This window comes from Pseudochaenichthys georgianus, chromosome 15, assembly GCF_902827115.2.
Source record: "Pseudochaenichthys georgianus chromosome 15, fPseGeo1.2, whole genome shotgun sequence".
Lineage (NCBI taxonomy): Eukaryota > Metazoa > Chordata > Actinopteri > Perciformes > Channichthyidae > Pseudochaenichthys > Pseudochaenichthys georgianus.
This window is the reverse complement of record NC_047517.1, coordinates 16,824,892-16,839,437: the sequence shown is the minus strand read 5'-3', so window position 1 is coordinate 16,839,437 and position 14,546 is coordinate 16,824,892. Positions and strand designations below refer to the sequence as shown.

Genomic DNA, 14,546 nt, shown 5'->3' with positions numbered 1-14,546 from the left:
CTGCAAAAAACAAAACAGCTGCTTCATTTTCAACATTTGTGCAACCTGCTGGCAAGTGTTATAACTGCAGTGTTTTCTTTAGATGGCTGCATTCCATATGCTAAAGAACAATTGTTAATAAAAACTGATAATATTGTGTCACACTCCATTGGTAATTAACTTCACAAAAAGAAATATAATTGACTTTGTAGGCTGACTACAGGCCCACTTACATGACTCTGTGTTGTCTTGCAAATGACTCTATCATAATATAATTGTTCTTAACATCTAAAATGCAGCCAATCAGAGGCCTGCGTACCCAGTTTTGAAATTGCTGACACTGGCTTCAAAGACGCATTATATTGAGGGGCTCTAGTTTTAGATGCTTCTTATAAATATCAGTTTATGTTCTTATATCTTTTCAATTCAGGCACAGCTGCAGTCTGCATCTTAACTTCCTGATTTCCCCAATGCATTGTGTTTTTGGCATCTCTCCATATTCTTAAAATATCTCAATGCCCACATTTGACTTCCCCTTGATCAGAATCCAAAAATTCAAATGGTGTACAACTGCTGAGATGTCTTACTTCCCATGAAGCGTGCCATGTGTGTGTTTGCAGTTCCCTTTGCAATAGATTCACATGACTTAATGACTCACAGCTCCTCTTGTTCAGCTGACGTGAGTACGTTTTACATACACACGCACATGCTTGCTTTCGTCTGCAAGCTCTAAATATGTTCTGTCGCTCTGTATATTTAGTTGAGATGGAAACATGACATCTTATAACATTTATACTTTAAATATTGAGTCCCCTTTTCGTATGCTTCTGTCTGTTCTGATACTACTTAATCATAGGTGTTAAACTTAAAATCATATTTGTAAGGAATATTAAATTGAAATGGGTTTAATTTGTCAGTTGTCCTGCCTCCATATAGTTTTCAGGTAAGGAGAGTGTGTGGCTGCTAAATGCTCTGATTACATAGCAGTTAATCTCACTGGTAGCCAAAACATCCCACCCAAAAAACCACTTGTTTAATCCACCAGAATCTCACCGTGATATTTAATCTGTGTGGAATTCAACTGGTCATTTCAAAACAGCAAGTTGTTGAGCCCTGCAGAGCTCCTTCAGAGTCCAGTGATTTTGTTTAGTAGATCAGCAAGGTCAAAAGCCTGGTGCCTCGATATCACATGCATGGCTATTTTGCACCTTATCAATGACTGAAAGGGCTGGTGTTATGATAGTCCAGCCGGTTAAAGTGTGGCTTGTTATCATTGTTGAAGCTGACAGTTCAAATGTTAGACTAAACACAACATGGCACTGAGGCAGGGCTAATTCTGAAACACGTTATTTTCATGCAAGACATTGCACAAAAACCCCTGTTTCGGATTTTCATTCATTCTCGATATAAATATCATTATGGCTGCTCTTCCTGCGCCCTATATCATCTTTAGATCTGCTATAATGGAAGCCGGCTCCATGGACACATGGCTATCAACACACCATAGATTATGATGCCACACACATCTTGCCGTTTGGCCTTTAGTGTCAAAGGCTAGGCTGCAGAAGTTTCCTTTATTAATTGTCTGTATGCAAGTGTGTGTGCGCTCGGTGCTCGAGATAAAACCTGTCAAACAGTGGAGGTGACCCCAACAGGATACAGGGCATCCCGCACGTGTCGGGACAGGACTTTTGGGCAGCGCAGCAACACTGATTTACTCTTCAAAGACAAGCTCATGATAGTATTTCATCTGCATCTTAACCCTCTTTAACCCACTAACAGCCTGTATACGTTGAGGTGTCATAGGGTTGAGTGTTACACTGCAGCTCAAATAAACAGCCTGCATAGGTGCCGCTTTGTGTGGCTGCTATCCACATTCATTCAAATGTCTAAATAGTAGTAGTTTGACATGTGATTTACTACAGTCATCGCAAATAAAACGTCTCATGGTGGTTTTAGGTCCCCTCTGTGTAACAATGCCATGCTGTGTAGACAAAGTAAAAAGACGACACCCACCTACAGAATAGGAGGCTATCGTTCACACTTGGCAAGTCATGTTTAAACAACCCTTCTTGGCAGTGGAATATACTTTTTTGAAAGCCTTTTGTTAGTGAGAGACAATATATCAACTAACATGACAAGAAACACTTGTTAAAGAGATAACCACTGGCCTGGAGTAGCTTACTACTGAGCTACTCTGATGGAACAGTACTACAACTGTGGTTTGTAGTGTACATTTACTGTGAGTATTTCCTATTGTGAGTGTCTCCTATTATGTGGCTGACCTTGACTGTAGTCTTAAGCTGCAGGTGAGGATGGGGGCTATAGAGGAAGTACCTTGTTTCCCCGAAATGAGTCCCCCAGCTATACAAAAGCTTTCAAGTTTCCCCTGTATATTAACCAGCTGTGTTCAAGGTCCTGCAATAATAAATGTCCTCTCCCTTATTTTTATAGGCAGCTAGGTTGATAACAACCTGTTCTGATAAAAGGGACTACATTTGCTTGAGATTTATAGGATCAGTTTTTCCTATCCAATACCACCACCAAGTCCAAATACATTTAGTCTACAGGGGCTGCACTTTGAGATGCTTCACCAGCGGCTGGCATCTCCTCTGTCTAATCTGAAGCCAGGCGTCTCCCTCTGGGAGCCAGCTGTAGTTTGTGTCTCACCCTCTGCATGGGGATTAGGTCTGGGCAACTGCAGCTCTTAATCCACTGTCCAGCCACTGCCCGGGAGGGGGCACAGATAACTCTGTAAGACGAGGTGAGACAGTCGAGATTAAGGCAGGAGAAATGGACGGGAATCTATCGATCGTGATAACCAAGTCTATTGGATACGTTTACGAAAGTTTCATTCCCAAACTGTGGCGAGGTCTGTTTCGATTCTGCACAGTCTAGCAAACGCCCATCAGATACTATCAGTAATTATTTAATAAAAATACTTTGACTAACACTTTTAGGGAAAAATGATTACCAAATAATTTTGGCGACTTGCACTGTATCATTAAACACTTTCTAATAACAGCTTGGTAGTGTGTTATTAGGCACATAGCTATATCTTTAAATGAATGCTATAACCCTTTTGAAAAGAGATATGCGTTCCTCCTACAATATCAGAACAGTGTTGCAACAGACCAGCCACAATCTTATAATATTCTTTATATTTGATTTATTTGGTCATTTACAAATAGCTGTCTGTTTTTTAGTTTCCTGCCGTTTCACTTCCTGTTCCCAATGTTTTCACTCAGTACCAAAGTGGTGCTGAAATAATTAGATATGATGTCTGGTGTTCCTGATAAGGTGCTCTGCAGGAAGTTGTAGTGCCCGATGAGTTCCTGTTAGCTGATGCTTCTGAGGGACCAGAGTTAGGTAGGAAAGGGATGCACGTAAAGAATGAGGATATGGCCAATGGAGCCACTGAAAACACTCCTACGACAGGACGGTTTCCAGATAGTGTTTATCCTTGGTGTTGCTGAACCCTCAATCTTTTTCTTGTTGCTTCATTTTCATTGTTGAAGAATTTGTAGGCAATTACATTCCTGGACACTTCAGGCAACGTGGAGTGTTCCCAGGCTCTGTGTTGTTCCCTCATTAGTTTTAGGACTGTAGTTGAGCTCTTTATTCTACCGTTTTGAGACTTAGGTTGAGGAGATAATGAGGTGGAGCAGGCAGTGCATTGCTAGAAAGGACTGGCAATTGGGTGATTAGACACCCTCATTGAGTGTTGTTTGAAATAGCAACCAGTGTTTTTCTTAGCGGGGGAGCGGCATCACTCAGGCCTCATTCAGACTGGAAACCACGGTAGGGGGAGGAGCACTTTCACACATAGCGATACTTTGCTGATCGAGTAACAAAGTGAGCCGTGAAACACCAGGATGCCACATAAAGTCGTACACTGTGACTTTCCCGCTTCCATACACTGCCAGTTCATCAGACACCTTTTCCCTCCCTTTCCTCTGCCTCTATGATCCAGGCTCTTCCTTCTTTTGCGGTGACCAATAAAGCATTAACATTCCCTAATGTTCTGCCGAATTTCACACCCAGGCCGACATCATCCATGAGCATGCGAGAAAGCTTCTTCCAAGGGGAATGCAATCTTGATCTCTCTTGTTGCTCTCTGCTCAAGCGCCCTCTTATCTGCACCTTTTCACGCTTCAGCATCCAAGCCCTGTACCCTCCGCACAGTAGTTGACAGCTACTACAGTGGGCTCTTTAGATAGAGATGCTACTTTTCATTACTCCTGTTATGGAGACAGCCTGCTGTTGTCAGTTCCAGTTATGCAGAGTCTAATGCAACCAATACATATTTACTTTTTTAAATGAGGTGGCAATCTTTGACTTTTCACAATGAGGCAGTGAATATTTGGGATTTGGACCAAATGTAAAACCAATTTCATACAAAAATAGTAAGGTCATAACATTCAACAAGATGAATTTGAGAACAGCAGTTGAAAAGCTCTAAAAGGAGCCAATTATGACATATTTGGCAATTGGTGGCCATTAAAGGTGGAGTAGGTAAGTTTCAGAAACCGGCTCGAGATACACTTTTTGTTATATTCCATGGAATGCTCTTAACATCCCGATAGCAATGAATATCTTAAGTGCTTTGACAAAAAATCCATAAAAAAATTTCATCTGTAGAAGCCGTAATACTGTAAAAAGTACAACCTGGCCTACCTGCCTGTCAGCCTTCCATCGGAGCACAAACTTATCTCGTGCCCTCATTGGTCATGTGCGCGTTCGTGTGTGTTGGAGGAGGGGCTCTATAAGGAAGTGGCAGATTTTCTCCGGTTGTGTATTTTCAAATTCTAGAGATCTCGAGCCGGTTTCTCAAACTTACCTACCCCACCTTTAATGCATAATAATGGCATCTAATAAGCAACTGTATACTTGGTGTGTCATAGATAGATAGATGTTTACTTTATTGATCCCAATTTGGGAAATTATTTTCTTTTCCATTTTTCCTCATGACATTTCAGACTTAATTCACAAAGATGGTTTATTAACATTTAATAAACGTTTAATAAATACAAGGCTTTTGTAGCAATCTATCAATTGTTCTTATAGCTGCAGTTTGATTGTGAGGTACATATTAGTGCTCATTCTCTTGGTTTAGTAATTAGCTAGAATTGGAAACTACCATTTGAATCAGCACAGTAATTAACGGCAGGTCCAGGAGTAGACAGTGACCAATGAGGATGGGAAGGTGGTTGAGGGTTTTCTGATAAAGGCCCATGCTTTAAGCCCGGGTGGATCACCTCCTGGGGGGCAGGGGGCGTAATGACTTCCCCAGCTGGCCCCCTGGGACGACTGTGCTCGTGCTCCGCACCTCTCCTGGCCGCTTTAAGCCACTACTATGTTTGTTTAGGGAAGATTAGCAACGTAAAACCCTTACAACATCCTGAACACGCAGCAAAGGGAGAGACAGCGGGAGAGAGGAATAGAGATTGATGAGCGGAGAATCACTGGAGGAGAAAGTACTTTGTGTTCAACAAGAGAATAGTTTGGGGCAAGAGTGAGAAATGGAAAGAGATTGAAGTAAAGGGGAAGTATCAAAATTGTTATCCCAAGGTATTAAAAACAAGTATTTTCTGCTCCATTGCTTCAACAGTACTCTACAGTAGCTGTGTCATTAGCCGATCCATGCGTAGCAGAAAGCATCTTGCAAAGCTTTTGTTAAACACCAAACCCCATTCTCAATGATAGATATTTATAACCTGCTTGGTGAAGGCACCTGTCTGGAGGAAGCTGTCCTTTGGGTAGTGTAAAACTCTAAAGTGCTTTTTTATCCACTAATCTGGAAATGTCTCTTGAGCACTGTGGATATATGATGAAGCAATGTAATAAATGTACTGGACGTGGGGATACATCCTCCTTAGCATTTCGCTCCATTTCAGCTTTTTTCATACAGTATGCTCCCAAATAATTACCCTTGCATTTAAGTTAATTGATTAGTCCCAACTAAAATAGTTTCAAAAGAGAGTTGTGACGCAGCTAGGTATCTTAGCTGTGGTGCACCAGGTGTGTGGCAGGTGTGTGTCTTTAGCCGCGGCAGGAAACAGATGTGCAGTGATATCAACAGCTGCATTGGTCTGAGGGACTATCAGCGCGGGCCAGCCTGCCGTCTCACTGCAGCGCTCCACTTCCTGTGGGCTTAAATCATGCCAGCCCATGATAAAGAAGAGCAGAGCACTGTGTTAACAGCATTGAGAATAATCTGTGGCTCCCTGATTATGAAACACTGTGAAAAAAAAAAGATTGTAAGTGGGTGGATGACATTGGGAGTCTGCTGGTAACTAAATCTTGGGAATTCAAGGAATGATTTGAGGTGAAAAAGCAATAAAGTTGCCCCATTAAACACTTAAGTAGCTAATACAACCTTGGCAAGTTGTGTGGCTCGGGCTCATGATAACAGACAGGAAGTTTAAGAGTTACTGTTGTCCTCTTGGACAGGTTTAAAGTGTTGACCACTTGTAAATTAAAACAACTATTCTTTATTGTCTTTACAGCCCCTGTCCAGAGCAAGGAATGGGGGATGAATTTAACCTCATGGATCATTCAGACCTGTATATCTTAGACTTCAGTAAGTATCCTCGCCATAATCCATATCTGTCTTCTTGGCTATCAAATCTGATTGATACATCCCTTTAAACACCCCCAGGTAGGTATTGTAAGTATTTTCAGCTAATTCAAAGGTTACTTCCCTTTTTCTCAACCTGGTTTTTATGCCAAAGTGACTAATGAGGACAACATTTTGGAAATTGATCCTTTTCAAGACACTAAGCTATGCTCCAACACATCTAACTCCATCACACCAACACTCTTCTCTCCAATCTTCACTCTTGTTTCCTCTGTTATCTTCTGGGAGCAAGTCACATTACACAAAAACAAACAAACCTGATCAAGCTAAAGGTTAAGGAAAACATTTTTATTGTCTGTAGAGTCCCTTTCATAACGTTGTCATACACTTATTTCACCAATCTAAGCCTGTCGGTAGCAAAAACAAGCACTTAAAATGAATTATGTGGAATTTGCAGACAGTTTTGCAGATGTCAATTGCAGTGTTTTCTTAAATACACACTTCAAAAGTGGTTCTCACTTTGACACAAAAATATAGAAAATTGGTTGAAACACAAGTTAGCCTTTTTAAGAAGGTGTGTAATCTTACAGATGCAAATACTCAAGCGAACCCAGATTGCTATTGTTGATAAAGTATTTTCAGCAATATTGAATAAGCTATCTTACACTTTCCTCCACACGTTTTAGAACCTTATTACATCACTGCTTCATTTCTCACCCAGCCCTGTATGCCTGGCCTTGGCCCTGCCTGCTATCTCATGGGCCACTTCCGTCTCCTGCACTACCAAATATAGCCATTTCCTGCCTGCACTGGGGTAGCCTGTGACGCTGTGGTGTCACAGTGTGTGTAGGTGGGTTTACACAAGGCCCGGTTTGGGCTGGCAGTACCCGGTGGCATCCCCTGTGGCACACGCCTCCACGTGCCAGTCGCGTGTGCCTTCACACTGTTTACCACTGAACATATGGTGGAGCAGCCATGACGCTGATAATAACCAAGAGGAAGTTTGTAATATGATGCTTTAATACCGGCATTAATGTCCTGCATGTCCTTATGAAACGGCATTGTCTGTTTCAGCTGTTGTTCTGGGGTATGGTAGACACAGGAACATGGTAATCTTTACACCACGGAGAGGAAATCAAAGCCCTTTCATCTCGATATTCTTAGATCTGACCTGCCTTGATCCATTTTGAATTCCTACAGCTCAAATGTATATTCTGAATATGAGTAGTGTCTGTGATCAGTCCATGACTCATGCTCTCTTTTCTTTTCAGAACCCAATTTGAAGACGTTATGCAAAATAGCTGTTATTCAGTACAGTCTGGAGCATTCAGGACTCCCACATGATATCAGGTCAGCAGAGCATCCTCTTCTCTAACATTAGCGCCATTTGGTCACAGAACTGACATATTGTTATCCATGCTGTTTGTATTATATGCCCATCCTTTTTTGCCCCCCATCTGTTTCTCTAAATAATGAGGCTGTTTTTCATAGAGGCAAATTATGACTCATTATGCTTCATTTACCCAGTGGTAACTTTTACTCAGGCTTTTGTCTGACTTTACTTCAAGTCCATAAGTGTACAATTTGTATATTATTATATATTCCTCCAACTAATAGCATGTATAAAAGAATCGGACATTAATTATCAAACCTTAAATGTTGAAGGAAAAACCTTTTTGTACATCCTAATATCCCAAATCCAGCTGACAAAATGTTTGTCACCTAATGTGGTTTCAAAATGGTAAGCAACTTTTTGGTTTTTCTCACTTAACAAAATATTAAATTAAGCTCATTTCGTACCTGCTTGCAACTGAAAAGCAGGTGTAAAATAAGAAAGAATAAGATAAACATTTCTGCCCAAAGAAACAAGTATTATCATTTAATAATATATCATTTTCCACTCACATTGACACATTTATTTGACACATAACTGGCAAGAGAGACTCAGAAGTTTGCGACTGACTGTGACTATAATCACAGAAAACATGTTTATCTCTTCAATTTCCTTTATTTACATCAGTAAAATGTCTCTTGATACTCACACAATCATTCCATTGTATGCAATTTAATAATCTTAATCTACAGATTTATTAGACATGCATCTGAACCATTTGAGCTTTTCTTATACATGAACCCCATGGAACTTGATACTAATTCCTCCTCTTAGCTCCTCATCCCCTCTCTGTCACTGCCACCTTGCACACTCCCCACTTTGCAGTTGTGTTTGTAACCCGTAGAGAGTTTTCCTGTGGGGTCACAGGACTCTGGTTAACTCCTTTTGCCCCTCGCTGGCATCTCCAGCTCCAGTGCCAATCTGCGCTCTCAAACACACACGCGCACAACACAAAAACGAACAAAGCAATTGAGAGGGAGTGAGTGTGAAACCAGAGCCAGTGATAACAATCTGCAGCTCAACCTCTGACCTGTCAGCAGGTCAGCAGTAGACCCTGCTTTCGGCCCCTGCTCCCTGCTCTCGTGTTACCGCGGGCCCTTCCCTCATCCACGTCCACATCGTAGCCCTTCACTCCAACAAAGAGCAAATGTCACACTGTTGCTTGATTGACTGTCATTGAAGTACATTTTTAGCAGTTTGGTTAAATCTAACCGTTAAAGTCTGTTTTATGGTTGAAGTTAATATAAGCCTCAGGATGTACGAGGTCATCCGCTGTGCCTAAACACTCCAACATTCATGTTTATAAAAACCTGTGTCATTATCGACAGCAATCCATATGAGTGAGATTAGTTTGGAGTATACTGGAGCCTTTAGCCTTCCTGAATACTTAAGGGTGCTTTCATAAATTAACCTGCAATTACCTGACCTGAATAAAAATAGCTCGATCATGCAATGCAAGATAATTTGGTCACCATAGTTACAAGTATGCACTTTAGCACAAGTGCTATAATTGTTCCTGATCCATTAGAAAGTGGAAAGGACTTGAATCAAATATGTGTTGCGTTTGCCTCCTAGCCCTTCTGTTTTAGCATCCCCCCAATAAAGACAACAGCACACAATAACCCACATAGACTACTCAATAACTATCCTATTGCAATATTACAATCCAAAATGCATGTTTCTATGTGTACGTTTCTACAGTATAGACTGATGAAGAGAAGCTAGACCACAACTAAAACCAAGAATTTGTTTCTTTATACAAGTCAAATGTCCTTGTTAGTTTTTAACATATTTAAACCACCTCATCCATTTTTTTAAAGTGAAGATTTTGTTAATTAAATGTCTTTGCATTTTAGTACTATCTTATTCAAAGGAAACTTTTAATATGTTTCAGTTATCAGATTTTGAACATTTCAATCAAGCAAGAATGTCACCTCATTCCAAACCCTGTTGTCATTGCCAAAAAAGGAAAATACAAAGATGCTATACTACTTTGTAGTATACTACTTTCTGCTTTTTTGTTCATAAACATTACGAGATATATTGGTAAAGTATTTATTTGTTACTACATTTGGGTGTGTTTCATCAACAATAGTACATGTTGATATATCACAGTAAGGGTTTGATAATGCCACTGCCATCTTTCACAAACATATCAAGTCAGGTTTTTTTCCTGAATGAACTCTAGACCCAGTATGTGGAGGTAGCTTCTCACCTCTGAGTGTTCCTGTTGTTCTCTCCAGGTGGGAACTGGCTGCCATGACGACCAACAGCAGCATCAGCAGGCCCATCTTCTCCTCCCACGGCTGACACCGCCTGAATGTGAAGCAGAACCAGGACTGTGTTTCCGGACTCTTGAGCTTTTATCTTTCAAATCACCTGAGCTCCGACAGACTGTTTTTTGTAGAATTTGAATCTGTATGGGATGAATTTCCCACATTCTCCAAGTGAAAAACTCTTGACTGACCAAACTATTCTGCGTGAGGTACATTTGACACCGTGAGCGGGCAAGGGATATTTTGAACCTTTGAGAGACTGGTTAGGTGTGATAGGAATTCTTGACACCTGTTGTTGTCTTCTTTCTAGCTTCTCTAGAAATCCAATCAGCCTATGATAATCCTAGACTTCTAATCCTGAGCACAGGAAGTGACAAGAACTTCACAGCTCACCTCTTGGTTGAGGTTGTCGTCCTGATGTTAAAAGATCTCCCCTAAGAGACAAAAAGGGGAACCTACTGCTCCACATATAAAGAGACTAAGATGGTGATGAGCTTGTACACCTTGAAGCTTGGTCCTAACCAACCGTTCTGCTCTTAATTGTCTCAAAGGTGATTTCAGGGCATCTGAAGCAAGCCCTCTATCCGCCTTGTAAAACAATCAAGTCCATCCACCTCCCTCGATAGCATGTATCATTGAGTCTCTAAGACTTTTCAAACATTAGGCATCCTCTTTCCCCCAGACAAAAAAAAAAAGCCTTTACACAGGGAAGTTTGTATTAGTGGCCATTCTTCCAAGAAATGTGGAAGAGTGTGACTCACCCTGCAGTTTGTTTTTCAGTGCCAAATGTAGAAGGGAATCATGATGCAGATATATACTGTGTATGTGTGTAAGCACGTGGTCCCGTCTACACATAATCCTAGCCCACCTGCTTCTGTTTTCCTTTTGTTTGGAGGGAGACGATCACCAATATGCATAATGTAGTTGTCCCTCTTATAGACAATCCTCTGCTGTTTAATCACAGTACAGTGGTGCACATGTGTTAGTATACGATGATGAGCAAAGCTAAACCCAAGCGGATGATATCAACACAAAAAGGGCTTACTGACTTGGAAAAGTTTGGGATGTTTATTCACATTGTGTGTTTTATTCGAATTATACATTTTAGATCAAAACTTTGAAAACACAGGATTATTGATGGTGGTCTTCTTTTAAAGCTTTTATCTTGATTCACTAAAGGATAAGGTTGGTGATATTCTATGTTTTTGATGTAGGTACAAATCCCATAAAAAGACCAAACGAATCAATCCTTACGCCCTAAGTGTACGACGTATTTCAACTCCACCCTGCCACATGTGCTGCTTTTTCTTTACTCAAAGGCACCAACTTGGAATTAATGTATTTCCTCAAGCAGCTGGGTAATGTTGTTTTAACAGTTGTACTCAAGCAGTTGTAAATAACAAAATGTAAGGACTCCTTTCAGTTGAGGATTTGGTGCCCTTGCAAGTACTTAAGGCATCAGAAGGGTGTATTTAATGTTCATTTCTATGGAAAATCTATCAGCCTTTGGAAAGTAATTTTACACAAAAAGTTGACACAATTAATTGTTGGTTTTGGTCTTTTTGTGTGTTGAAAGATACAGAATATCACCAGACTCATCCTTTTGAATCTTACAAATAAGGAATAATAAACAATACAGCATGCATTGAAATGAATGACTTGGTGACGATGAATATATAGGCAAAATAGTAACATTTATGCTGCCTGTTTATTTTGGAGTGAATAGGAACTGTTACCACACACAGTGCCCTTCAGTCCTGCTGTTCTGGACCCTGTGTTTTCTGCCTGCTCGGAGGGTTACATGTAATCTGTAATCAGCCTCTGATGGCTGGTCAGAATGAAACCCTGCAGCCTGTTTGGTCCCAAACATCAGGATTGGATAACACTGACCTCCACGGTAAATGTTTACAAATCAGTGTATTTCATGTAAAGCAGTGTAAACAATCTTAAAGCAGGTCAAAGTCACCAGATAACTGCACTAAAGCCAACCGTGGCATGTCAGGCCTTACATGTCGATGCTGCTTTTTGCCTAGTTTGAGACGTTTGCCTGCCCAAACCCGGTCTGAATTGTATTTATAGACCGGTGGTGCCAATGTGACTCAGTCTTATGCCCTGTAAACTGCTCATGGACATATCACACACTGGATATTCCTCAGTACCCCAGATACTTGGACTATACAACAGCTAATGCAGTAAAAACACAGGGAGGCTAACTGGTGTTAATGTAACACCTGATGGCAAAACTGATTTTATTTTATTTTTAAATGTGTGGGTGTGGAAGTCAACTTATTTTAAGGATTTGGGTCCTTGTTGCGTTTGAAGATTATGGGTGTGGTATTTTCAGTCAAGAACTCTTCAGGAATTTAACAGGAAGTAAATATTAACTGACAATGTGGACATCGGTCAAAAATAAAATATCTGCACAACTAATATCCTCAGTCACTCACTTACCTCCGGTCAGGCAATGCTCAAGACAATTGTTTGGGATGTATGCCTATTACATTTTAAAGGCAGTTACATTTCTTCAGTACACTTTGGGGGGATGCTTTAGCAAATGTATGATCAAACTTGGCAGGGGGTCTTTTGCTTCACCAATACAGCAGTTGCCATCTAGAAAAGTGTATTATCACGTTATGACCCACACCGTAAAGTTATGTGTGCTCGGTAATTATTTTCCAATAAATAACGGAACAGATTTTATACCAAGGAGTGTATTCTTCATTTAGGGGTAAAAAAACAGAACAAAGTATGGAGTGAATTTGGAGTCATTTTACAACTGTAAACACAGGCACCCTATGCTTATTGTTTTTATTGTATTCTTTGCTATTCTGAGGGGGCTGTCAAGGGTGGTCAGGACTTCCTGTGCAATATACTTTATTACTGTATCAATAATACATCTGAGACAATTTGAGTTAACATTTGTTGTTATACTTTCAGTCTCTTGAGTCTGTTATCAGAACCTTTTGAGCTAAATGTTGATTTCCTAATATATGTGATATACTGTATGTGTAAAATCACATATTTTGGGTTCTGATACAGACTTCATGTTGTGTCAAACTGCAGACACAAACCCGATATTTAATTACAGGAATACTTCACCCCAATGTGAACGTTTTTACATCACGTACTCACCCAGTGTTGCCTTGAATTTATGAAGGACATTTTGATCTTCTCTTATTCCTACAAAGAATTCAGAAATGGAAAAGTTTTGATGAATTTTAGTGGGAAGCGTTTAAAAACAGCAACACTGAAACATCCGTTCCCTCTCAGACAACTAAGGTTTGAGCAAAAATGCATTTCTTTGTGAAGTTATACCGCACACCTTATGTGAGTTGTTGAATGGACATTTTGATGAAGTTTTACTTTAATTCCTTAGGACTTTTATATGTGTTTTGATCATTCGTTCATCGTGAATAGTAAAAAAAAAAATGTCCCGCCATTATTTTAAGGAAACACTGGAAAAAGTAATTGATGTACGAATGACCATTCCTTTAAATGAGCGCTGCATATGTTATATTTCCCATTGTGATTTTTCTCTATTCTTTTATTTGGGATCTAGTCTGCAACATACGATGGCTAAAATTGGCTTTAGGGTTATGGACGTCAGACTAAAAGGCAACACTAGATAGATGAAAATCATCATAAGCAACATGTTTTCTGAGAGGAAGACCTGAATTGATAGTTAAAAAAAAAACAAGCCAGATGTGTTACGGCTCCCTCTTGGATGTACTGTACGAGGCTCTTTAAAGTTCTAGTCCTTTGAACCCTGCAGATTCCAGTTCCTGCTGACATCCAGAGAGCTGAACCTTCCCCAGCCGGCCTGTCTGATAGCCCTCATCATCTCCTTCAGTGGGTACTCTGAAGCCATGGTGCCACCAAACCCCCCCTGGCTGTCAGACTACCCAATGGGACGCGTACGGCTGCTTTTGGGGGTCCCATCATTAGAAAGTGTCTCACCCTGAACCCCAGGTCCAATCTTCTCCTCTGCCTTCAGTAGTGGCCTGGCAGTTTGTTCCTGTCTGTCACCAGCCCTGTGCTATAAAGCCGGTGTTATCTGCAGTGTTAAGTGCAGGCCACAGACGGAGGGTCAGCTTAAAGTGAGGCAGGAGAGACACCCTGTCCCGCCTGGCCCCGCCGCACACAGGAAGCGGGGCTGCGTTGGGTCTCTGTCTGGCCCCGGGGCCTCCCCTCGGCCAGCAACGAAGGCGCTAATGCAAGGAGACACTCGGCCAAATGACTCTCTGATTTCCCCTCAGGACTCAGACGATCCCTCTGGCCCTTGAGAATCAGACTGAGGATTTGTTCGGAGTGATTTGTT

At 40.9% G+C, this 14,546-nt stretch overlaps 1 protein-coding gene across 1 annotated transcript in view; it reads left to right on the top strand.

The window, feature by feature from the left end:
* Nucleotides 1-12,928, top strand: part of klhdc3 (kelch domain containing 3) — a 29,460-nt gene extending 16,532 nt beyond the window's left edge. The window contains exons 9-11 of the mRNA XM_034100611.1: nucleotides 6,489-6,562; nucleotides 7,831-7,909; nucleotides 10,196-12,928. Coding sequence (XP_033956502.1) covers nucleotides 6,489-6,562; nucleotides 7,831-7,909; nucleotides 10,196-10,262 — 220 coding nt within the window. The 3' untranslated portion in view covers nucleotides 10,263-12,928. The remainder of the gene's footprint in view (nucleotides 1-6,488; nucleotides 6,563-7,830; nucleotides 7,910-10,195) is intronic.
* Nucleotides 12,929-14,546: the final 1,618 nt, after the last annotated feature.